The following is a 26,749-nucleotide window of genomic DNA, read 5'->3' as shown; positions in this document are numbered from 1 at the left end:
TTCGGTTTGAGCCATGGCTGCCTTACCTTGACTTATAATGGTTTACTTTTATAAATTGTTACATGAATGGAGAGTTGTCTTATTGGCAATCTACCCCATCTTTCTTTATCTCTTAACCTTGATAAGACAAAAGATCGTTAACGATGAAATAGAGACATTAGCAAATGACAAGTATTAAATAATATTGATCAAGTAAACAAAAATAAATGCAAAATAAGCGAATATTGATCAATTCCTTTTGACAGCGATCGTGTCTTTCACTTAATTCAGACAGAAGAGACTATAAAGTATAATATAAAGCTTGGTTCGTATCAACAAAGAACTTTGGCAACTACAACATGTACAAATAGGTTGACTTTAAACGCCAAGCATTTGAGTGACACTTCAAAATAAGTTTTTAGTGAAAAAATTGTTATGCCATATAATGAATCACAACATCGTGTAGAATGTCTTTAACCCTTTAAAATTTACTGTTAGATGTAACACGCCTTCTAAATGACTAAAAAATCTTTTCTATCAGATTTTAGACAGATTTTGTTCAAGTAACCGTGACGTTATCAGCAATATTTTGTGATTCACTCCTATAGAATTGATTGAGAATTAAATGATTATATGTTTCTGTCGATTCAAAATAATTTTAAAATGTGACACCAACTTTGATATAACACAAAACGGCACATTTTGTATATTTATATCTTCATTGACAACAATGATATTACATACCTTTAATGTTTTAAATTATCATAGTCGTAAGGTTTCGTGACAAAATAATAATGTCTTTGTAGGACAGTATGTATAATGTTTATTTAAAACACATTTATGATTTTCAATTTTGAATAATTTAATTTTGGATATAACGCGTCTTCTGATTGGCTGACGTCGTTTTGTTAAACAGCTCATATACATAATTTAGTCATGTGACCATGACGTCTTCAAAGTTTTTCTCATGGTTTACTCCGGTTTAGAATGGAATCTAGAATTCAATTATAAGAAATAACTGTAATTGTATCTGTCTATTCAACATAACATAAAAAATGTGGTTCCTTTAATGGAAATATATTCAGTCAAAGTCATTCTGTCAGATGGATTACGGCATATACAATGCATATCATTATTTCAATCATTTGAAAACGACAGGATATCTATTTTTTATGAAAAAATCAAATATTTCACATGTGACAATATTTATACAAACTTTTTAAAGGGAAAGGTAAAGGGATTCTAAAATGTAGGAAACAATTGATTAAACCTGGTTTTATTGCGCTAAACCTCTAACTTGTGGTCACTCATATTCAATTATTTTTATAACGATGTGTGTAAAAACCCAGACATAATAGGTTAGTTGTGAAAATAGGGATACAGCCATCATCACCGTGTTACAATCTTACTCAGAACAAAAACAAACAAATATATAACAAAGAATTACTAAAGTAAATATTAAATTCAACAATTGCATGTATTTCTTCTTATATATATTTTTTTTAATCAGCCTAAATGACTGCATGGCGAGGTTTACAATTAACACATTGCTATAGAACTATTTTGATATTCAAAGTAATTACAAAATCATAAAATAACATTAAGATAAAAACATTTTAACAGACCAAAAACATAAAGACGACATGTATAGAAGTGTTAAAATTATTGAAAAATACAATGATCATAACAAACTTAATTCGTGAGTGCATGGTTATGTAATATTTTTAAATAGCAAATATAATCAAGTTAATACATAAAAAGAACAGAAATTGTAGGTCACATTGAAACGGTATGTGATTGGAAAAGCTATATTTTGAATATGTTCTGACGTGTAGTTTGTAACAGATTGCACTGTTACAACCAATCTTTTCAACTTAATTTACTTTCTTGTTTTCCTCTTGATTTTAATTTAAAATCCGTTCCATTGTCTATGATATATAATGCACTTATGTGCTTGTTCAAACAATACTACTTACCCTTTAAAACCTGCAGAGTTTGAGAAGGGAATAGTTAAAACAAGTATAGAAATCGAAATCAGATTAAATATTTATATGAATAATAAGTATCAAGAATAAACCGGACATAAAATAAGATCTGTTTTAATCTTGTAAAGTGGTATGAAAAAAATATATTTTATTCTATCTATAAATCAGTTTTTTTTAATATTTCAAACAAGGATTCTGTGTTTGTACTATCCAAAGATGTTATCGATCAAAGAACATTGCACAATTGTTTCCCTGTTTGTATCTATATACGTTAAGTGTTTTCCTATGTAGAATATCTTTCAGATCTGTACGTGCTTACGTTGTACACGTTAAGATAGATATGATCCTCAGCACTTTTTTTTCTTTTTTTTTAAGATGTTATCTAAATTGATATGATGACCGAAGCCCTTTTTAGCTGATTTTTAAAGTTTATTGTTACATGTTCTCTTTGTATGGTTTTCTATAATGTGTTTTGTGTTCTACTGTTTGCCTGGGTTTATATCATGGGCTTGTTATTCAATGGTCTGTTGATTGTTGTTTAAAATTATATTTACTTTGCGTTCATTATTTTGAACATACATCAGGCCGCATTTGATGTTAGTTACTTTGATTAACTTTGATTACATTGTAACCTGTTTAATTCAACAAATTTGGGGCTAGTGTCAGAATACTCGAGTTTTTTTCTAGCAAGGATTGGCATACTTTGGGCCCATGACAATGGGTCGGTTAAATCCGGGTGTTGGAATACTCAGGTGTCGGACGAGGCCGGTTACACTGTATATATCTTGCAACGACCATGTTTCTATTATAACTAAATAATTCAAATCAACGATAAACAGTGTGCAAATCTACTCATTTAATCTTTGCATTTACTCAACTATAATTCTTTATATTGTGAAATGCAAGATTATTAGTAAATCAATAAAACAATTCAAATGAGAAAACTGACGGCCTATCTTATTTACAAAAAAATTACCGAAAAATTATTATGAAACACATAAAAAAACTACAACCACTGGCTTCTTAATTCAGACGGGCACTTTGGGCCGACATATCTATGTATAACTGTCATAACATACACCAAGTCAATCTCCTTACTTTCTTCTAATATCTTCACCATATGAAGTCAACTATTTAATTGTACAATATACAAGTAAGGAAGAACGTTTTGAATTTCGTTTATTCCGAAGTTATCATCAATAAGCCTGTGAGTCCTATGCATTTTTTTTTAAATTTCTATGTTACCGTATTTAGGCATGCATATTCCGCACTTTTTCCTTAAATATGTAGTTTGTACAAGATTTGCGGACTATATACAACCATAGACGGTTTTCGAAATTTATAAAAAAAAATCAAAATCGGTGTTTACTGATCGTATTGTTTTTTTCAACGGCTCTCCTTATTAAGGTTAGCGCTGGGAATTATGTTTAACAACAATATATTGTTTACGTACTCCAACGACCGTATGTCATCCCGTTGTTATGTGGTGTCTTTCATTTTTTTGTTTCTCTTGTTGATGTCAAGACCAGTCTGTTGGTGTCCTTGTTTGAATGTCAATCCCCTTATCATACCTTTTTAGCCTTTGGAATCACAATGTTATTGATGAGTCTGTTTTTAAGTCGCTTGATGACCATACAATAGCATAAGCCTTATGTTCTAGTCTTTATCAACAGTTGTTTCGTTGGTAGTCATGCCCCTCTCGTCTTATCTATATATAATAACTGAGTATTTATTTGTTTTAAGTGTAAATATAATTACTGTTAATTCAGAAATTATTGCGAGGTTTTAATTATTGCGACAGAACTGTTAGCGCAATAATTTAACTCGCAATTTAAAATATGTTTATGTGAATTAAACAGGATTTGTCTAAAAATCGTAAAAAATAAAATTAGATTTAAGTCTATAATGACAAAATCGCAATAATAAATGCACGCAATGATTTCTTAATTCACGGTTATGTGTTTGATTTCATAGACCAGGAGTTTTTAGATATAAAGGGTTATAATTGCTAGATACATGTTGTGTACATTATGTTAATTGCAAACTCTTTTTAATTTGAGCATATTGAAACAAAACTCTATTTTAACAATATTTGATACTGAAATCACTCTTTCTTGTTCCCCTCTTGATTTCAATTCAAAATCCGTTTCAATGTCTGAGATGTATAAGGCACGTGTCTGCCTGTTCAAATAGTGATAGTAACCCTTTAAAGAGCTTGAGCAGGAAAAAGTAAAAACAAAAATCTAAATCTAAATCAGATTAAATGTTTATACATGACTTGATAATATGTCTCTGCAATAAACTGAACATAAAATAAGATATTTATAAAACAAATCTTGTAAAGAAGGATGAAAAAAACATATTTGATTTTAACATAAATTCCATTGATTTCAAATTGTCACAAAAGTCTAATATGCATGACACAGTGGGATAACACGTACTGTTTTACATTAAGGTTTAGGAGGGAAAGTTAGAAGAGCTTCATTCCCTCTTGAGAACGCAAAAAGCAATGGGGGAGATGACGAGGGCGCTTTCAAATTAAAAGGGGAATTTATATTGAAGAAAGATCGTCGCGTGTTTATTTGTCCTTAAATGAATGGACTTCAGTATGGCCTGCGGTACGAATTCACGTATCTGATCAATATGTTTCTTTCAGACTAAATCTCCAACTTGGATCTGATAAGTTACTGTGCCGAGTTAATGAACGATAACTTCGTGATTCCACATGTCATTGTCTCTATAGTCTCTTCAAGGTTTGGACTACCTACTGGATGCAAACATATTATTTTTAACAATTTCTTTATTTTATTATTATTCACTGCGGAGCTAATGATTTGACAGAAAAAAAAAGGTTATTCGTCCAAGAGAGTATCACCAGCCCAGTAGTCAACACTTCATTTCCATAAATTTCCTGTTTACAAAACTTTACTAAACACTAAGGGTTTTCTTATTCCAGACAAAGATTACCTTAGCTGTATTTGGCCATTTTTCTTGGAATATTGGATCCTAAATGCGCTTTAATTTTGTTCTTGGCTGGCTTGATACATATTTAGATTTGAGCGTCACTGAAGAGTCTTATGTAGACGAACAGCGCGTCTGGCGTACTAAATTAATACCCTATTACCTTTGATATCCATTATTATAGTTGGTCTTCGATGCTACAGTGCGATATTGGCATTTTGCACCATGGAATACGGGTGCAATAATAGACAAGAAGAGAAAAAAATTAATTTACTGGTCAAAAACTTTGTTATAGAAAATTTGGGAACAGCTATATTACATGAGAATATACGGACAAGTATAGTGTACAGAATACATGTATATGGAACTCACAAGCTGGAAATCAGGTTTTCTGACATAAATTACAAAACGGGGGAGAAAGGGGGGGGGGGGGGGGGGGTGAGTCTTTCCTACGCACAACAAAATCAAGTTTTTCAGATTCAATAGTAAACAAAAGTTGGAGGTGAGAACTAAAGTCAGATTTGGAAGCTGACTTGGGTTTTTATGTGGCGGTCCAGGGAGACTGGTAGTGATCGGGGGATTATTTTGGATAGTGTTAAAGGTTAGGTCTACAGATGGGTGACTCTGGGACCTCCTCCACCTCATCTTATAGAGGGGAGGCCTTTACCTGCTAATAGGTAGGGCATTAATAACTTGATCATTGGTAATACGAGTGTTTTCTCCATCAATCCCCATGGTAGATGGTTGTGTACGCGTGTTTAACTACCAGGGGTTTTATGACACTATGTCAGCATAGGTCAGCCGATAGCCATTGTGTATAGGCAATCGGTAGTCACCCTGGTGCACTAAAAAATGTATTGAATATTGTGTTGCCAAAGTAATGCCACAAAGTAAAAATATATATTCTAGTCATGAAAATATAAATACATATAATGTAATAAAACGCAAGTTCAATTAAAAGGATTAATTTTGTATAAGTTGTAAATGGAAAACACAAATCAGTATAATTTACAGAAAGTCTGTAGTATATTAATTTTGGTATTTTTGAATGACAATTAACACTATACAAAGATAGACAACTCTAGATTAATTTTTAATAACTAAAAAAAAAGTATGTGATTAAAGGAAAGACTTCAACATATTTTAAAATAAGTCAACAACTCTTGACCGTTGTTCTTCGTCTTATTGTTAGTCGTTCAGTTTTGATATAGGTTTTTTTATAAACATGAGTATTGCAGTTAAATGCATACAATGAAATAAATATGTTAATTGATTAGACAACGATATGCTGAGGTTGTATTAACGTCAGATGATAATCCCTATCTTGTGTTTGTACATTAATCAATAATGATCAAAAACTGTCATTCTATGTCATTCAACAGTCAAATGCGCCGGTAATACCCTTAAGCTATAATACATGTATTACACAATAATTGTCCTCTGATATTACACAGGTTTAAAAGGTTTGTAAAAGCCAGTAAGAGTGTGCAGGTAACAACACTTGATTAGTGATCTCTGTTACTATGAAACGCAATTATTGATTTTTCCAATTGCGAAAGTTAAGATCATTTATAAATATTGTCAATTATAAAGTGACATTTTTATAATTATTTTCTAAACTTTCAAACCACGAACATACTTTTAGCTACAAAACCACGAAATGTAAACCCCACCAAAAGAAATTATTTTTTATAATGTTCTAATAAGTAACCTCAACCGAACAAAAAACATTTATTAATATAACAAAAACCTCTCACATGGGAGTAGCCACTTGCAAAAGACAAGTACATTTTTATTCATGTAATAAGTACACGTAATTCAATATATATCAATGAGAATTATGAAAATTGTCTGTCTCTGACTAGCACTGCAACATTAATATTTGCAACTCTTCTTGGACTATCAACCTGTAAATAATTTTTTTTTTTAATTATCTATTTAGAAAAAGCATGCAGAGCACTTGACTGCAATGACTCGAATGACTTTAACTACTATCAAACCACCCGTGCATGAAATTCTTTCCGCATACTTTATAGATCCAATCAAACAGACCTTTCTATAAATAGCATAAACTATTACACAAAATACAATTAACATTTGTAAAATATCAGTACCTGATGTTTTGAATTACGCAATTCAATTTCACAACATTCATCGGTTAAGTGAAATATCTTCACCCTTGGTATACAAGTATTGATGACGTATTTACGTCTATTGTTGTTGACCTTTGGAGCCCGTTTATGTTGTGATATGCTTAGTAAAATTTTACTTTTTAAATGCAGAATATACAATATTGTAGTGTTTGCACTTTTTATTGTATCATTATAATTTTATGAATATACAATATATTTTATTCGTAACCCAACAATTTTAAATCTGCAAATTTTTGAAAGTAATTTTTTGTTCTTCTCTGGCCTGGACTCAAACTCACTCCACTGAGATATCATACACCAAATTGCCTTGCACTTTGCCTAACGCGCTAGACCATTCGACTATCTAAGCTCTATACAACTAAAAATCTCTCATCATTTGTTGTCTAGTGTTTTAACACAGAAATGATCTATAAAGCATGAATTTGGAATTTCTACAAATCAGCTGAAACATTAATCTCTTAGGATCTTACAAATTTATATAGAATGAAGTCACGTAAATTATTATATTATGATTACGTCTAAATCCGTGATCACCCTAGGACAGATTTTATACATCAGATCACCAGTGATAGTGATACAAGACTGAACACACATTCGATATCTACATCATTGTCGTAATACCAAGCCAACAATGTTATATCAACAAATAATTACATTAGATGTATGATTGGCTAACTACACAGCACGTGTTATTCCGCAAGCAATTGCATTACTCAATAAAACTTTTCATTCATGCTAACACGTGGTCCCACAATAAAGTGCACAGGTGAATAAAATAAGAAAAATATAAAGTTCGTGTTTTTATGATCATAGCTAAAAAATGTAATTATAAATATTGAATGCTTCTTTTTGTAACTTCATAGGGTTGTAAAAGCGTTGACCGTGCGCTTCCGCGCTTCATACAAAATGTACTTCGGTCAACGCTTTTACACCCCAATTAATTTACAAAAAGAAGCATTTAATTAAAAAGTAAATGTAAGATGTACCGGATCGTGTAGAATAGGCGATACAACGCAGATGAGGAAAATGTATATAATAATAACGAATAAAATATATGAATTCATATAATACATATTTCTAGTGTACTTTAAAACTTACTTGTAAAATTCCACTGACTTTATCATAATTAATTTATTGATAAAGAAGTAAGAAAGATGTAACACGTTCATTATTACGACGAACGTAACATGTATAATCAATTATATTAACAAAGAAAAACAGACCATCGACATTTATTGTTGTATAATTAGCTTGTAAAATAAAAAAAACTTTTGTTTTGCTATTATAGCTGAATATATATTAGAATATGTAATTAAACGAATTTTAATTAAAAGTATTGACAATTCACTTGGAAACTCAACATATACCCTCACGACACTTACCAAAGAGGAAATCCTTGGATCTTCTATCACTGTATTGGATACCTAAACTACATAAGTGTCCTTGCAAACAACAGTATATGCTGGGTCTTCCAAGTGCTCCACGAAACCTCTTTCTAAATTATTAACATCTATGTTATCAGCAACCAAAGACGGGCACCAAAGTTATTGTGAAACTGCCTATTCTAGAGATGGCGTGATTCAGATGTGAATACTTAAAAATTCTAAAGATCTTTTAAAGTACATACAATCTAACTCTCTTTGATTTTGCAACAGTATTAAAACATTTGACGTTTCTACTATTTACACAAGTATTGCACATTTCAATCTAAAAGATAAATTGAAAGAGTTGGTATTGATTTGCTTCATAAAAAAGAATGATCAACGTAGATACCAGTATATTGTCTTAGGGAGGGATACATCCTACTACGTAAAGGATCACTCTAGTTCAAACAAAATAAAGACCGTCGATATTTATTGTTATGTAACTAGCTAGTATAATAAAAGAACTTTAAATTTGTGAGATGGTTTAGAAAAAAAAAACTTTTTTTAATACAGAACATATCATATTGTCAATTTTACAATTTTTATTTAATCCTTATAAATTTATAAATATATAATGTATTGTTCGTAATCCAGCAATGTAAGTTCTGCAAATTTTCGAAAGTAAGTTGGTAAGTTGTTGCTCTTCTCGGGCCTTGACTGAGATATCGTGGCATAACATCGCCTTGTACTATGCCCAACTGGCTAGACCACTCGACTATCTAAACTCTATACAACTAATAAAGCTCTCATCAGTTTTTGTCTAACAAATAAAATTATCTATTAAGCATGAAGATGGAATTCCTACAGATCAGCTGAAACTTCAATCGCTGAGAATCTAACAAATTTATATAGAATGAAGTCACATAAATAATCATATTATAAGAACGTCTGAAACAGTGACAACCCTACGACAGATTTATACATCAGATCACCAGTGATGGTGATACAAGGCTGAACACATGATTTATATATACATCATTGTCGTAATACCAACCCAACAATGTTATACCAACAAGTAAATGAAAGATGTACTGGATCGTCTAGAATAGGGGATACTACGCAGATGAGGAAAATGTATATATAATAACGAATAAAATATATAAATTCATATTATACATATGTCTAGTGTCCTTTAAAAGTTACATGTAAAATTCCGCTGACTTTATCATAATTAATATATCGATAGCGAAGTAAGAAAGATGTTACACGTACATTATCAAGACGTACATAACTTGCATAATCAATATTAGTGGAAAAAACAAAGACCGTCGATATTTAGTGTTGTATAACTAGCTTGTATAATAAAAGTACTTTTAATTTGTGAGATAGTTTAGAAAATATTTATTTTTTTAATTCAGAATATATAATATCGTCAATTTTACAATTTTTATTTAATCCTTATAATTTTATAAATATAAAATTTTTTTTTTCGTTACCCAACAATGTTAGATCTTCAAATTTTCGAAAGTAAGTTGTTGTTCTTCTCTGGCCTGGACTCGAACTCACGCCACTGAGATATCATGGCACCAAATCGCCTTGCACTTTGTCCAACGCGCTAGACAACTCGACTATTTTTGCTCAATACAAGTAATAAAGCTCTCATCAGTTTTTGTCTTACACATTAACTGATCTATTTAAAGCATGAAGATGGAATTCCTACAGATCAGCTGAAGCTTCAATCGCTGAGGATCTTACAAATTAATAAAGAATGAAGTCACGTAAATAATCATATTATAACTACGTCTGAACCAGTGACAACCCTACCACAGATTTTATACATCAAATCACCAGTGATGGTGATACAAGGCTGAACACACATTTGATATCTACATCATTGTCGTAATACCAACCCAACAATGTTATACGAACAAGTAAACGTAAGATGTACCAGATCGTCTAGAATAGGCGATACTACGCAGATGAGGAAAATTTATATAATAATAACTATTAAAATATATGCATTCATAGAATACATATTTTTAGTGTCCTTTAAAAGTTACATGTAAAATTCTGCTGACTTTATTATAATTAATTTATTGATAATGAAGTAAGAAAGATATTACACGTACATTATTACATGTATTAAGACGTACATAACTTGCATAATCAATTATATTAACAAAGAAACACAGACCGTCGACATTTATTGTTGTATAATTAGCTTGTAAAATAAAAGTACTTTTGTTTTGCTATTACAGCTGAATATATATTAGAATATCTTACTCAACGAGTTAAGTATTGACAATGCACTTGGAAACTCAACATATACCCTCACGACACTTACCAAAGAGTAAATCCTGAATAATCGTAGGTCTGTTTTGTGTTCCTTTGAAATTTCAACCAAAGAACTGGATCTTCCATCACTGTATTGAATACCTAAACTACATAAGTGTCCTTACAAACAACGGTATATTGCTGGGTCTTCCAAGTGCTCCACGAAACATCTTTATAAATTGTTAACATCTATTTTATCAGCAATTAAAGACGGGCTTTAAATTTATTGTGAAACTGCTAATGGTAGAGGTGGCGTGATTCAGATGTGGATACTTAAAAATTCTAAAGATCTTTTAGAGTACATACAATCTAACTCTCTTTCATTTGACTTTTCAACGATTTACACAAGTATTCCATATTCCAAACTAAAAAATAAATTGAAAGCGTTGGTATTACTTTGCTTCATAAAAAAGAATGGTCAACGTAGATACAAGTATCTTGTTTTAAGGAGGGATAAATTCTACTTTGAAAAGGATCACTCTGGTTCAAACAAATATTCTTTGAAACTGATATTACCAAGATGCTTGATTTCTTGATTCAAAACGTATTTGTTACGTTCGGAGGAATTGTTTTTCAACAGACTGTCGGCATTCAAATGGGAACAAAATGTACCTCTCTACTTGCCGACTTGTTTCTTTATTATTATGAGACTGACTCCATGCAGGAACTTCTTAGGAAGAAAGATAAGAAGTTAGCAATACCCTTTAACTCTACTTTCCGCTATATAGATCATTTTCTTTCACTAAACAATTCAAAATTTGATGACTATGTGGAACGCATCTATCCCATCGAACTAGATATAAAGGATGCTACAGATTCAGTTAAGTCGGCTTCATATCTTGACTTACATCTAGAAATTGACAATGAGGGTCGGTTGAAAACAAAATTTCACGACAAATTAGATGATTTGAGCTTTCCAATTGTGAACTTTCCATTTCTAAGTAGCAACATTCAAGCAGCACCTGCATACGGGGTATATATCTCCCAATTGATACGATATTCCCATGCTTGCATTTCCTTTCATGATTTTCTTGATAGAGGGTTGCTGCTCAAAAGGAAGTTATTCAACCAAGAGTTCCAAATGATGAAGTTGAAATCATCCCTTCCTAAAGTTTACGAACGCCATAACGAGTTCGTTGACCGTTTTGGAATAACCGTTTCACAAATGATATCGGATATGTTCCTCACGTCGTAACTACAATCCCCTTCCCTTTTATGAATGTGACCTACCGAATTAGACTTTTTACCGGATTTGTAATCACATAATCAACACGACGGGTGCCACATGTGGAGCAGGGTCTGCTTACCATTCCGGCGCACCTGAGATCACCCCTAGTTTTTGGTGGGGTTCGTGTTGTTTATTCTAAAGATTTTTATGTTGTGGCATGTGTACTATTGTTTTTCTGTTGTTGTTTTTTTTTATTATTTTTAGCCATGGCGTTGTCAGTTTGTTTTATATTTATGAGTGTGACTGTCCCTTTGGTATTTTTCGTCCCTCTTTTATTAGTATCATAATAACATAATATACAAATGAATAAATGACATATTACAATTGTTGTTAACCATACTATACAAATATATCAGACATTTTTTTAATGTTTAAATGTATTCAACGATTTATTACAACTTCTGTAAACCAACCGTCATATCAATTTTGGAATATTTTTTTTTATTTCACTATATATATTGATAGTTAAATCAACCTTTGATTAGATGGGACTATTCAAAATGTCATTGAACAAATCTTCATATTTACCTTTAAGTATCATATTCCCCTCTGAAACTTCAGGATGTTACGTGCGTTTGGTGACATAACGCCTTTTTAAATAGCGATATAAAATGTGATAGGTATACAAGTGTTGATTTCGTTATTTACGTTTTAGTTATTGACTTTTGGAAGCCCTTTTTATTTGTGAGATAGTTTAGTAAAATTTTACTTTTTTTAATGCAGAATATATAATATTGTCATTTTTACATTTTTTTTTTATCAATAGCGATATAAAAATTCATTATAAGTATATAATACATTAAAGACGTAAACACAAAACAAAATTGACAAGAGGCACGGGTATAAATGTATAATAAAAGAAAGTGCGGAACAATTACAGTATCAGACATCTTTGGTGCATGTATTAACATATATCATCGACATTATATATACATTGTATGAACTTGATTTATTTTTGATCTTACCGCATATGGTCTAAAACACATTGAAACAAAAATGTGTAGATTTTTTTACTATAAATGACATATAACAACTTACTCATATATTTTAATGATGTTGTATTTTATGTATACATGTATACATGTTTTTTTGTGTTTTTTTGTTTGTTACATATATGTTTGATTTAATGGTGATTATTATTATAATGAATCCCATTTTTTTATTCTTGTCTGGTGATAAAAATGGATGCAACTGTCATGCAAGCAAAAGGTAAACTAGCTATTAAATCAGGTTTAATCCGTTATTTACTTCAACCAAATACTTTTACCAAGCTACGAATATGACAGTTGTTGCCAATTTGTTCGATTTCTTTAAACATTTCAATTTGTCATTTGAATTCGTTAAATTTCCTCAGAGTTTATAATTTTTGTGATTTTACTATTTGCTGATTGACTTATAATGTTTAGGCCACACCAATTTAATTTCTTGTTCTACGGATTTTTGGACTCCAAAATTTGGGGCGAGCGAGCGATTTGAAAATTTTAATAACAAAATATTTAATTTTAAATTTTTTGAGGCGAAGCTTGAAAAGTAAAGGCGAGCGATTATAATTTTTTTTTGTTATCATAAAAAAGTAGGTTTTGACAATATTAAAACTTCATTTATCACTTGTTCTTTGACGTTTCTTTAATTTCTGAAGTATTTTTTCCCTGTTCACCAAGAAATAATTAAATCTGGTCTATGTATTTGTGACTGACAATGAGACAATTCTCCATCCAAGTCATAATCAGTTTGGGGGCAACCCCTTAGTGTTATAAATATCCCTTTTACATGTTTTATGAGGGATCCATATAAGTTATAATATATATTTGTTTGTACAAAAGGGCTCATATTTTCTCAAAGAACTATATATCTATCTGGTATACGTATTAAATGGTCAAAACATGTCCAATAATTTTGTAATATTCCTGGACTTTAACCATGTTAAATTAACCATAGATGTAATACCCATATTAATATATAGTATTACATCTATGAATTAAAACATTAACTTTAACAGTTTAATATTATTCAAAATAAGTGGACCCCTCTTTTAGAAAAAAAGTTGTTTAAAGTTGTTTGAAATATGATGTAACTCTCCTCTTTTTGAGTACAACATTCTAAGTTTTCAAAGGTTTTGTATAGAAGAACTATACAAATCCTTGGTATTTCAATTTTTTTCTACATCAGTAAAATGACCCCTTGTCTGAGGGAGGGTTGTTCTCAACCTGATAATAACAAACACAGGTCAAAGTACGGCCTTTTATACAGGGCTTTGATACAGACCAAACAGCAAGCTATAAAGGACCCAAATTATTAGAGTACACAATTCGAACAGGAAAACCAACGATCTAATTTATATATCCAAACGGGAAAATACCAATGGCAATGAACAACATCAACAAACGATAACTGCTGAACGACAGGCCCCTGAATCAATCAGGACAGGTGCATAAACATGCAGCGGCTATGGATAGTTTTGTTTCGCCAGCATACAATATAATTGCAGTTAAAGGCAAATCATTCAGAAGTTCTTTGTACTTTATTCTAACAACGAACATTTTTTGATAGGGAATATAAGTAAGGGGGAAAGAAACAATGTTTTTGTTCTTTACAGGTATTTCCGCTTTTATAAATTTATATCGGAGCACTCCCACTTTGGATAAATAGGTTTCATGCTGAAACAAATATTCTCACAGATATTTACACAGTGTGGTTGGGTGCTTTTATGTTTAAAATCGTTATATATACAGGTTAGACTGTGATTTTAAAAACAAATGTTGATATCTTTTTATAATATTTACAAAAAAACGGTGCGGGAAATGGACATGATTACATTTCCGGATGTGGGAAGCGGGAATTTAAAAAAATAAAAAAATTCTGTTTTGAAAAAAATAAGTGCGGGCGGGTCCGTCGAACAAGGAATCAAATTGGTGTGGCCTTATAAAGAAATGAAAATATTTAAATAACAGTTAAAAGAAGTTACACGCTTAACAAGTTTTGCTTATTCAGTGAATATTACGACATAAAAACATGAAACACAACATATGTCACTAATCGATGTTATTAACTACGCAGAACATTGACTTTGTCTTTTTATTTAACTTGCTTTTTAAGTAGCAACTACATTTCAAAAATCATTTCTCTATCTACGGCTCTGCTATTACACATTTTGGTAAGTTTTGAATTATTTTCTTACAAAGGGTATTCTTGTTATTTTAATTTGTCCAATACAACTAATATGTAACATATAGTAAAACATGGTTCAACCGAATCCTTTATAATGTGGATTCATTATTATTCGTAGGATACCAATTTTCGTGGCTTCGTGGGTACTGGCGAACCACGAAATTAAATGTTCAACGAATAACAAATTTTATATAGGCTTGAATATAGACATCGGCAAAACCACGAAACTAAATATCCACGAACTTTCAAGTTTTCCATCATCCACGAAAATTAGTACCCACGAAAATAAATGAATCCACAGTAAACTGAAAACCTGTATAAACAAAGTTTGTTTTTAAAAACCGTCATACCAACTGTATGCGTTGTGAATCTACTTAAACCTAACATCGACCAAAACCGAGCAAAATCCTAAGTCCCAATGAGGTTCGGTTTAATCAAGTTTAAATGTTACAGACAACTTAATTAGATAAATTTCAGCACATCAAAACATCAATGTGCAAGTTAAATTTAATTGAAAGATATAATCTTATTTTGCTTAAACAATTAACCAAAATTTGCCTGGCCATTAAATTTCAATGAATGTTTTTCGGTACTATACATCTTCGGATTTCAAATGTTTGGCTTTCAGCGTTCCTGATGAAGGTAAATCCAGAAAAGCCCTTCGGACGCAAGAAATTAATAACGTGTTGTTTTCAATTTTTTCCTGACAATAATCCATTTTTTTTAAAAACAAATTTTGATTTACCATTGTAGTGGCTGGTTTTGAGATATTTACGTCTTTTTTTCGAATGCCACCTTTTTATACTCTCTCTAACATTTTAATGCATGTACCCGTAAGGAAGATCCATTACTTTCTGAAATTTCAATGTGTTCTGCGGCTGTTTGAATATATAAAAAGAAAATGTGGCATGATTGCTAATTAGACAACTGTCCACAAGAGTCCAAATATATAAAAAACAAAATGTGGTATGATTGCTAATGAGACAACTGTCCACAAGAGCCCAAAATGACAAATTAATTAACAACTATAGGTCAAAATCAAAGTCCATACCGCATAGTCAGCTTCATTTGTATAAAAGGCCCCGACATGGAAACGTAAAACAGTTCAAACGAGAAAACTAACGACCTTATTTATATATAAAAAAATGAACGAAAAACAAATATAACACATAAACAAACGACAACCACTGAATTACAGGCTCCTGACTTGGAAATGTCATATACATATTTAAAATCCATATATATGTTTTTTACTAAGGACACAATAGACTATTCTGCTTCAAATCATACATAAAAAAATCTATTGAAAGGCGGAAAGGATTTTAGAACATCCCTTTCATACTAATTTCAAAATCAAAAAGAGGTTGAAATGACACACAGACGTTCGAACATCGAAGAAACTAAACATATACAATTTATTAGCAATAAAAAATTGTTTTAAAGTGAACAGTCATATTTAAGTAATTTTCCTCGATCTTGATATCTATATCACTAACGGAAAGCTGAATACTAAAATTTATGATAAAAGGGATGATTTTTCATTTCCAGATCGTCTAGAATAGGCGATACTACGCAGATGAGGAAAATTTATATAATAATAACTATTAAAATATATGAATTCATAGAATACATATTTTAGTGTCCTTTAAAAGTTACATGTAAAATTCTGCTGACTTTATAATAATTAATTTATCGATAACGAAGTAAGAAAGATGTAACACGTTCATTATAACGACGTACATAACATGCATAATCAATTATATTAACAAAGAAAAACAGACCGTCGACATTTATTGTTGTATAATTAGCTTGTAAAATAAAAAAAAAAAATCATTTCCTCTCGTTAATTATCCGTTTTTAGATGGTGACGTTCCCTTGTCAGCATCTTACGGTGTTTATTTATCTCAACTTGTACGATTCGCTCGTGTATGTAACAATATTTTAGATTTTAACGAGAGAAATTTATGTATTACTGAAAAATTATGACATCAGGGTTTTCGATATTACAAACTAGTCAAAACATTTACTAAATTTTATCATCAGTATAAAGACATCATTCGTATATATAGCTCAAAATGCAGACTTCTTATACGTTCAGGTATTTCACATCCAATTTTTAATGGAAATATTCTTTATAAAGCACAAAGGTGTCAGTATTCACCTCAGAAACTTACAAAACCTTTGAATAGACTTATTAAGAAGGGATATAATTACGATACTGTTGTCAAGTCATTAAAGATTGCATATTTTGGCGTTAATATTGAATCACTGATAAGGTCTTTGCGTCGGAACTAAACACATTAATTCTAAAAACAGTTGTTGGCATGACACGGGTTATGTTCTTCTCATATATGTTATGTTGGTATGATACTAAACCCCCTAACGGGAAGGATTGTGCCTGATGTTCATATGATGAAATCATAATCTTTCAGTCAGTTTAATTGAAGTCTGGAGCTGGCATGTCAGTTAACTGCTAGTAGTCTGTTGTTATTTATGTATAATTGTCATTTTGTTTATTTTCTTTGGTTACATCTTCTGACATCAGACACGGACTTCTCTTGAACTGAATTTTAATGTGCGTATTGTTATGCGTTTACTTTTCTTCATTTGTTAGAGGTATAGAGGGTTGAGATCTCACAAACATATTTAACCCCGCCGCATTGTTGCGCCTGTCCCAAGTCAGGAGCCTCTGGTCTGTGTTAGTCTTGTATTATTTTAATTTAAGTTTCTTGTGTACAATTTGGAAATTAGTATTGTGTTCATTATCACTGAACTAGTATATATTTGTTGAGGGGCCAGTTGAAGGACGCCACTGCATGGTTGCGGGAATTTCTCGCTACATTGACGACCTGTTGGTGATCTTCTGTTGTTGTTTTTTTATTTGGTCGGGTTGTTGTCTCTTTGACACATTCCCCATTTCCATTCTCAATTTTATTTATATTTAAGTGTACTGAAGGTTAAAATAACTACGTTAGCCTACGACCTATGGCATTATAGTTTACAGCCTGGTAACAAATATATTCTGATTTAGTAAGTCCATTGTCAAGCTCTATTCGGATCATGTAACATTTCCATTACATGACAAGAAGTATTATATGTAAATATTGCTCAACACATACTTTTCAATACTTGATATTACATTATGAAAAACAAGTAATTAAGTTTTATCTCATAATAAATCAATTCATAATTTTTGGATGAGTTCTTACCCTTAAACTTGACTAAATATAAAAGTTAAATATAAAACGTTTTTCATATATAAAACTGTAAATACTAGTAGTTATTAAATGTACCAGGATTATAAATTAGTACGCAAGAAGCGCTTTTCGTCTTCATAAGACTCGTCAGTGACGCTCATATCAAAATAGTTATAAAGCCAAACAAGTTCAAAGTTGAGGGGCATTGAGAGTTCAAAATTCGTAAAAGTTGTGCCCAATACGGCTAAGGTAATCTAGACCTGGGATGAGAAAATCCTTAGTTTTTCGAAAATTCAAAGTTCTGTTATATTTATAAACAACAATGCCATTCAATATAGAAAATCAAAAAGAATAAAATTTAAAACAAAACAATCTTTACGAGTCAATACGAATCCCTAACACAAATAATTCCAAATATTTATTTTATTTTTGACAGTCTGATTACCCACTTCCGATTTTAACACATGACAAGTGAATTATAGTGGTGTTGATAAGTAATGCTCGTAACCAAGATACTTTGGAAGCAAAAATGTAAACCTCTTTAATGTTTACAACCTGACAGTACTTCTATAATTTATATAAACTCTTCTATTGGTAAGTTGGGACTATGGTTAATAAACTGTTACATGTTTTTAGAACTTGAAATAAGCGATCAAAATGTAACATTTAATGCATACAGGCTCACTGTACTTACTTCTGGGTTACAATTGTTTTCTAAATAATTCCATATTTGTAGACAAAACTCTGGCGTCTTGCGTAAATTTATTTAAATTGCAATCTTGTATCGATAATGAGTGTATTTCTAAATAACATGGTAAATAAATTTATATAGATGAAATCTCATTTCAGAATTATGATGAAGTGGTGTTGTTTGCTTGTTTTTATCATTTGCACAATTGGTGTGTCAAAGGGCGGCAGTAAGTATCCTATATGTTTACAACACTGTAGTGAATATCTAAGATTAAGCTGCTAGACTCTCTCATGATATAAAAAAGGTACGGTCATCACTGTGATCAAAAGTTCTTCTTTCGAGAGTCAAAAGATACAGACATCGTTTGAACCTTTTTATATTAAAGATATTCAATCATGTTAACACCGTTATCTTCCGTTTGTTTTTACAGTAACTTAGGAATAGACACTTTCAGTTTACAACGATAATATCAGTACTTTTGTCGGGCTACGAAGCTATACAAAACTGTTAAACACTACTCTCTTAGTTAACATAAGAACAATAAAAACAAAATCTGCATTTAAGTTAGTTTTTAAGCAGATCCTCGAGCATCTCCAGCACACTAAGAAACGTAGCTACTTGCTTGAGATGGACAATTGTCGCTAGAAACTTTGGACGAACGAGGCTTTGCTAACGAAATTGACATACTATTGACAACGTCATGGTAGGTGAAATAGCGATAAACAGCTTTTCATTGGTCATTTCAACTCGATTGACCTTCTCGCTTTCGACGTAAATCATTCTATATTGTATCGGGGTACTCTACTATTCAGCTCTTTCAGGAAAATGCCTCGACTCCAATGGTAAATGTGGGGAAAAAAATGTGCCATGTAATGAGACTTTCGGACCTGAATGGACGTATAACGGAAACTGCTGCAGTGGACGACCATGTTGTAAATGTAAGTAGACAAATACATTAATTAATAGTTGTAGTCACTGTTGATCACATCGAACAAAATACAAATGAAATTTATAGACAAAGATAGTTATTTTTATAGAGAAAAAAATCATAGAACAGCTTCTCATTTCCTTTATTGAAATAATTTGTGCTCAAAATCGTTGATGATGTTGTTTTGTACATAGACAGAAGATCTACATGCGACATATTTATACTTACAATACCACATTTGCAATTTTGCAGTCAAAGACAAACAATAATACAAAGTAGTTTAAGCTGCCATATTGTCCATACAGATTTCTTTATGTTAACATTTTCAGATTTTTTTTCTTTTTTTAACTTATGATCTGACTTTTCCTCTGCATAATACACACTTGGGAAGCACATTTATGTGTTTACATGCGTTAAATTTGCAATTATTTTCATAATATCCAATAAATGAATGTCAACTTTATTTCAAGTAAAACAATTATCATAGTTTAAAAAAGAAACGCCTCACATCAGCAGAAATGTTTTAAACATAGGTTTATAGATCTACTCGAGATCTCTTTTATATCTCTTGATAATGTAAGTATAAATTTTATAATATCAATCAGTTTATGAGCACCTTGTGAGTAGCAACCCTCTATCAAGAAAATCATGATAGGAAATGCAAGCACGGGAATATCGTATCAATTGGGAGATATTTACCCCGTATGCAGGTGCTGCTGGAATGTTGCTACTTAGAAATGAAAAGTTCCCAATTGTATAGCTGAAATCATCTCTTTTGTCGTGAAGTTTTGTTTTCAACCGACCCTCATTGTCAATTTCTAGATGTACGTCACGATATGACGCCGACTTAACTGTATCTGTAGTATCCCTTATCTCTAGTTCGATTGGATAGATGCGTTCCACATAGTCACCAAATTTTAAATTGTTTAGTGAAAGAACAACATCTATATAGCGGAAAGTAGAGCTTAAGATAACCCTCTAAAACGTTACCTTATTTTGATGTTTATTTGCAACGTAGGTATAACCTGTCTGTCTTTTTTTTCTTTCTGTTTTTCTTTTGTTCTTCTATTTCTTTGAATTTTTCTTTCACATTATTCGGTTTCTGTTTTTCTTTTCATCCTTTTCTTCTGTTGTGTTTGTTTTGCTATCATGAACAGATGTGTAAAATAAAAATGTCTATGCATTACATGCACGACAATTTTTTCTATGATTGAGAGTTGTTTCATTGGCAAGAAATTTCTTAAGTAACTGTGTTTTCTGTATTTCTATATCCCTATACCATGTTTTTTAATTCAAACTGAAAAGTTCGGATTCTGTGTTCAGCTTTGGCTAAAAAGTTAAATCACAAAAATACCGAACTCAATGAAAAAATCCAATCGGAAGGTCCATTATCGCATGGCAAAATCCCAAATCACATAAAAAACGAATGGACAAGAACTAACGTGGTACAGACATTTTCAAATGACGAAAATGGTGACTTGAAACTCGTTTTAAAGTTTGTGTTCTTTTTTGTATATAGCTGTTCATGTTTTAATAAGGTGTAAATTTTAAATATAGGGCCTCCTGCATCAAAAACGAGACATTGATTGTCGACATGTGCATCTGGTGCAGACGATTGGAAACATTTCTTTCTTTAATGAAGTTCTGTAAAATTTAAATATGATGATTCTTTCATTACTTAATTGTTATTACGCCATGGCTTTATCTTTTTCTCGTTTTAATTGCTATAGGTAATACAATTGTAATTATTTGTTTTAAAAGTGCCGTGTGTTCCTGAAACTTGTCCAAACGGGTTCAAGCTATTATCAAACCAAACAATTAGTGTTAATTGTTATTCCACGTCTATTGTTCCTAGACCGACAACCTGGAATGAAGCTTTTGTGAGTATTTCAATTAATCCCCATTTGCACGAACGAGCATGTTACTTCGAAATCAAACAGGAATCACACACCATAAACAATATTTTACTTAATCTGCTAGCAGACTATAGTTTTAATATAAGATAAAAAGAAATGTATGGTTTGATATTTTTATTAAGTGACATTTCAGTATTCTTAATCCCTGACTTAAGTAATTTTCTATAATTTCTTATAATTCCTAATCCATGACTTAAAAGAGTAATACATTACTACCTGGTTTAATGTACGAAGGATGACGACTTTCGAAAAGTTTTTCTACAGTGTTCATAATAATGTCATTGGCGTTATATCTGTATCTGTATTTGATTTATACAGTATTTGATGAAAGTCTGGTTAACTTTGTTGCAGAAAATATTCAATTTAGACTCGTATATATATATATATATATATATATAATGTCTAAAAATAGCAACAATCAACATTCAATCTAATTAAGCGTGGATCAGTTTGTGAAAATAAACTGATACAGTTACTGAATTAAAATTATATAAATGTCTAAGAATATAACTAAAACACACTAATTGATACATTAAAAAGTTCTATTAGATGTTAAATAGAAATACGCAATATTTCGCTAAACAAATTAGCTTCATCAGGCGTGTGCATCTCTCAAGGTGAAATCGGATGCATGACAGAAAAATATTTTTGTAGCTTAATCTATTCAAGATTTGAGGGATGGGTGTAACATATTACTTCGGTCATAAAATATGTTTGTAGCTACAACTACATGAAGTTGGAATAAAAGTTTAACACATTTATAGATGTTCGATTAATTGTATGAATTTTTATAAATTAATTTGTATGATTTTAAGATAACTATGGTTTTGATTTGCTTTGAAATCTTTTTTCGTCTCTCTCATTGAGTCCATCAGGTTCAAGAGTTCGTAACTGGTGCATCCAAAATCTCTCTCTTTTTTGTCTTCCTTGTGTATCCCAATTTTGATTTTTCTCAATGATTTGAAATGTGATGTTTTCAAAATCATGTCCTGCTCTTAAAAGGTGTCTTGTAATTTGGCAGTTCCTTTCTTTTGTATAAAATGACCGATGGTTATTTAGTCGGATGTTAAATGGGGTTTCTGTTTCACCAACATATTGTAATTTGCAAGTTCCACACGTTAGAACATAAATGCAATTTTGCGTTTTGCAATTTGATGTTATAAATATGTTGTAATTTTTCTTTGTGACTGTGCTGATGAACTGGGTTTCTATATTGGCGACTTTGCAGCACTTACAGTTGCCCCTTCCGCATTGTTTATAACCTCCGATTGTTGATATCTCCCGTTTAGATACTTTTATTTTAGTATCTAAACGGGAGATATCAACAATCGGAGGTTATAAACAATGCGGAAGGGGCAACTGTAAGTGCTGCAAAGTCGCCAATATAGAAACCCAGTTCATCAGCACAGTCACAAAGAAAAATTACAACATATTTATAACATCAAATTGCAAAACGCAAAATTGCATTTATGTTCTAACGTGTGGAACTTGCAAATTACAATATGTTGGTGAAACAGAAACCCCATTTAACATCCGACTAAATAACCATCGGTCATTTTATACAAAAGAAAGGAACTGCCCAATTACAAGACACCTTTTAAGAGCAGGACATGATTTTGAAAACATCACATTTCAAATCATTGAGAAAAATCAAAATTGGGATACACAAGGAAGACAAAAAAGAGAGAGATTTTGGATGCACCAGTTACGAACTCTTGAACCTGATGGACTCAATGAGAGAGACGAAAAAAGATTTCAAAGCAAATCAAAACCATAGTTATCTTGAAATCATACAAATTAATTTATAAAAATTCATACAATTAATCGAACATCTATAAATGTGTTAAACTTTTATTCCAACTTCATGTAGTTGTAGCTACAAACATATTTTATGACCGAAGTAATATGTTACACCCATCCCTCAAATCTTGAATAGATTAAGCTACAAAAATATTTTTCTGTCATGCATCCGATTTCACCTTGAGAGATGCACACGCCTGATGAAGCTAATTTGTTTAGCGAAATATTGCGTATTTCTATTTAACATCTAATAGAACTTTTTAATGTATCAATTAGTGTGTTTTAGTTATATTCTTAGACATTTATATATATATATATATATATATATGTTTTAAGAAGTGTTGAATGAAACAGAATATTTGGACAAAACTTTATCTAAATAAACAATTTTATTTTGATAGTAGAACTTAAATCGTACAACAAAACTACCGAATCGTCTTTGGCGTAATTCTGACTCCTTATTTTCATAATACCGACTTAAGACTTCGAAAATTAATATTTTTGACATGTTACCTTCTCTGCAGTATCCTGTACACCGGTCATGCAAGGGAAAATATGTAGATTCAAGTGTCAACCTACAAATTTAAGGGAAAGTTTACTGTTAAAGGCTTTTATAAATGTGTATTCCCGCTGCAAATGTTTGTACCTGTCCTTAGTCAGGAATCTGATGTGCAGTAGTTGTCGTTTGTTTATGTAGGTGTAATACCACCAAATCATTGAACGTCACATCCGGTTGCATACAAAAGTAGGTCTAAAAAAATATTCCCTTGAATTTGAACGTTGTAGGTAATTATTTCTACATTTTATTGCAGTAAAACTATTTCTGTGTCATAAACATATGTCTTGGGTATTTCAAAACACCATTATTTTTTATTTGTTATTTCTATAGAAAATTTTGTAATCTTGAGGTCACTTGGTGCCTAAAACTTGTACACAGATAGAATAAGGGGAGAAATTTGATTGGTTAACATCCAATGATGGTTATTTTCTTATATGCAATGAAATGTTATGTGAAACTTTTTTTATAGAACTGGACAGGATAACACTTAACTCATGCCAAGTATTTCTTTATTCAAAACAACGATAAATTCTGCACAATTTTTTGAAAAGTGCAAATTTAACAAAGACTAAAAGGGGAAAATCAATGGTGGTATTACACCTAATATGGGAAGCTGTACATGCACCTATGGCCTTGTGAGAAATCTCATGTGCTAAAATTTCTTGCTGTTTAAGTGAAATAATACAAAAAATGAAATATTCTGAGAGGATTGAGTCTCAAAAATACATTTTATGAGAAAATTGTCTTGAAATAGGACTGTATCATGAATATTCAGTTGACAGAACAAGCCATACTAAGTGCATATATTTATTTTTTTTGGAGGGGGTGGCCTTTTTCTCCTTATTTCTTATATTTACCTATGATATAATATTTTCCTAGGTAAAACTTAAATAAATATATAGTTATAAGTAGATGAAATTATTTTTAATGTTGTAACGACAAGTTATTCACTAAAAGAGAAGCCTTTAATGTCCCTCTCTTGAACGCGGCGGAAGTTTAATTTTTACGTAAGGACTAATTGAAACCTCCATGGAAACAGTAAACTTTTTATGGATTGTTTATTCTGCTAAAAGGCTTCAATTACTTATTTCTTATAACATTTCTACCATAAATGAGTGAAAGTTACCCCAATATTTTTATTTATTGGGCTGACAAGTTGAAATTTTGAGGAAATGAGAGGTATAAATTGACCCAAAAAGACCTTATAAAGAAGACAAAGAGGTTTATTAGTGGTATTTTATCTTCCTAAAATCATCTTGTGTATCATTTTCAACTGTTTGTTGGCAGATAAGATAGATATTTGATCATTCAATGGTCCACACTCTATTCTATCTTGATGCGGCTTGGTTTGGATTTGTCGAAGAAATTTTGCTCGAATCGCTGTAGATGTCGTCTTTCAATATACTAGATTTTTCTCAAACTATTGAACTGATTATGACAAAACTTAACAGAAATGCTTGAAATAACCATTATTACAAAGGGAAAAAATTCACATTTAGTTTATTGAACAAAAAGGTCTTCTTTAGGTGTAATACCACCAAATCATGGAACGTCACATCCGGTTGCATACGAAAGTAGGTTTAAAAAAATATTTTATGTTTATGTTGTGATGTTACACTATTGGTTTAGATAAGAATAAACGTGTGGTACATGTACCATAAAACGTGTAAATCCGCTGCAATTGTTGGCAGGAAGGAACCTGATATTCAGTAATTGTCGTTTGTTGATTCGCTTAAAAAGTGTTTTTCTCGGTTCTGGATTTTATTAGTTTTTTTCTCCATCGAATTTTGAACAGCGGTATACTACTGTTGCCTTTATTTTTATATAATTTGACCGTTGTTTTTTTCAATTTTAAATGGTTTTACACTAGAAATTGTTTGGGGCCCTTTATAGATTGCTGTTAGGTGCAAGCCAAAGCTCCGTACTTAAGACCACACTTTCACCTGTAATGGTTAACTTTTATAAAATGTTACTTGGATGAAGAGTTGTCTAACTGGCACACATACATGTACCTCATCTTATATCTATATACAAGTTTATAGAAAATTTATTTTCATCCGTTGACGATTTAATTTCGTGGTTTACCTGTACCCTCGAATTCTGCAATAAAGAACGGATGTAAATATGATATGAATATCATCTAACTAAATTTTAGGCCATTTGTTCCCAGACAGATGGTGCCTACATGTGGAGACCGAACAATCAACAAGAAGCCAAAGCTGTTTTGATTGAACTTAATATTCGTAAGTTGATAATGTATCATATTCAAAATTGATTGATTGTGTTTCCTGTCAGGAATATGAAGGTTTTCCATTAGTTTCACTGATTAATTATTTAGTGTATCGAGTTTTAAGATGTTCGCTTCTCTTGTTTGTGAAATTATGCCAGATTTCCGGAACTCCCTGGTTTAATTTATAAAGTGCCTTTAATACAATTTCCCCACTTACCACTACTTTGTTTTCATAATTGCATTAAATGTAGTTTAA

At 31.2% G+C, this 26,749-nt stretch overlaps 1 protein-coding gene across 1 annotated transcript; it reads left to right on the top strand.

Moving 5' to 3' along the window:
- Window positions 1-15,063: 15,063 nt before the first annotated feature.
- Window positions 15,064-26,538, top strand: LOC134689986 (uncharacterized). The gene is made up of 5 exons (XM_063549958.1): window positions 15,064-15,158; window positions 19,219-19,286; window positions 19,873-19,998; window positions 21,750-21,868; window positions 26,419-26,538. The coding sequence occupies exons 2-5, from the start codon at window positions 19,223-19,225 to the stop codon at window positions 26,536-26,538; spliced, it is 429 nt and encodes a 142-aa protein (XP_063406028.1). The 5' UTR covers window positions 15,064-15,158; window positions 19,219-19,222.
- The last annotated feature ends 211 nt before the right edge of the window (window positions 26,539-26,749 follow it).

The sequence above is a fragment of the Mytilus trossulus genome, chromosome 11, assembly GCF_036588685.1.
Source record: "Mytilus trossulus isolate FHL-02 chromosome 11, PNRI_Mtr1.1.1.hap1, whole genome shotgun sequence".
Classification (NCBI taxonomy): Eukaryota; Metazoa; Mollusca; class Bivalvia; order Mytilida; family Mytilidae; genus Mytilus; species Mytilus trossulus.
This window is presented reverse-complemented; position numbering and strand designations above follow the sequence as displayed.

Coding starts and splice junctions, on each gene's coding strand:
- LOC134689986 (XM_063549958.1), top strand. CDS start 19,223: ATGATGAAGTGGTGTTGTTTGCTTGTTTTTATCATTTGCACAATTGGT. Junction 19,999..21,749: donor TGGACGACCATGTTGTAAAT/GTAAGTAGACAA, acceptor TTGTTTTAAAAG/TGCCGTGTGTTCCTGAAACT. Junction 21,869..26,418: donor CAACCTGGAATGAAGCTTTT/GTGAGTATTTCA, acceptor ACTAAATTTTAG/GCCATTTGTTCCCAGACAGA.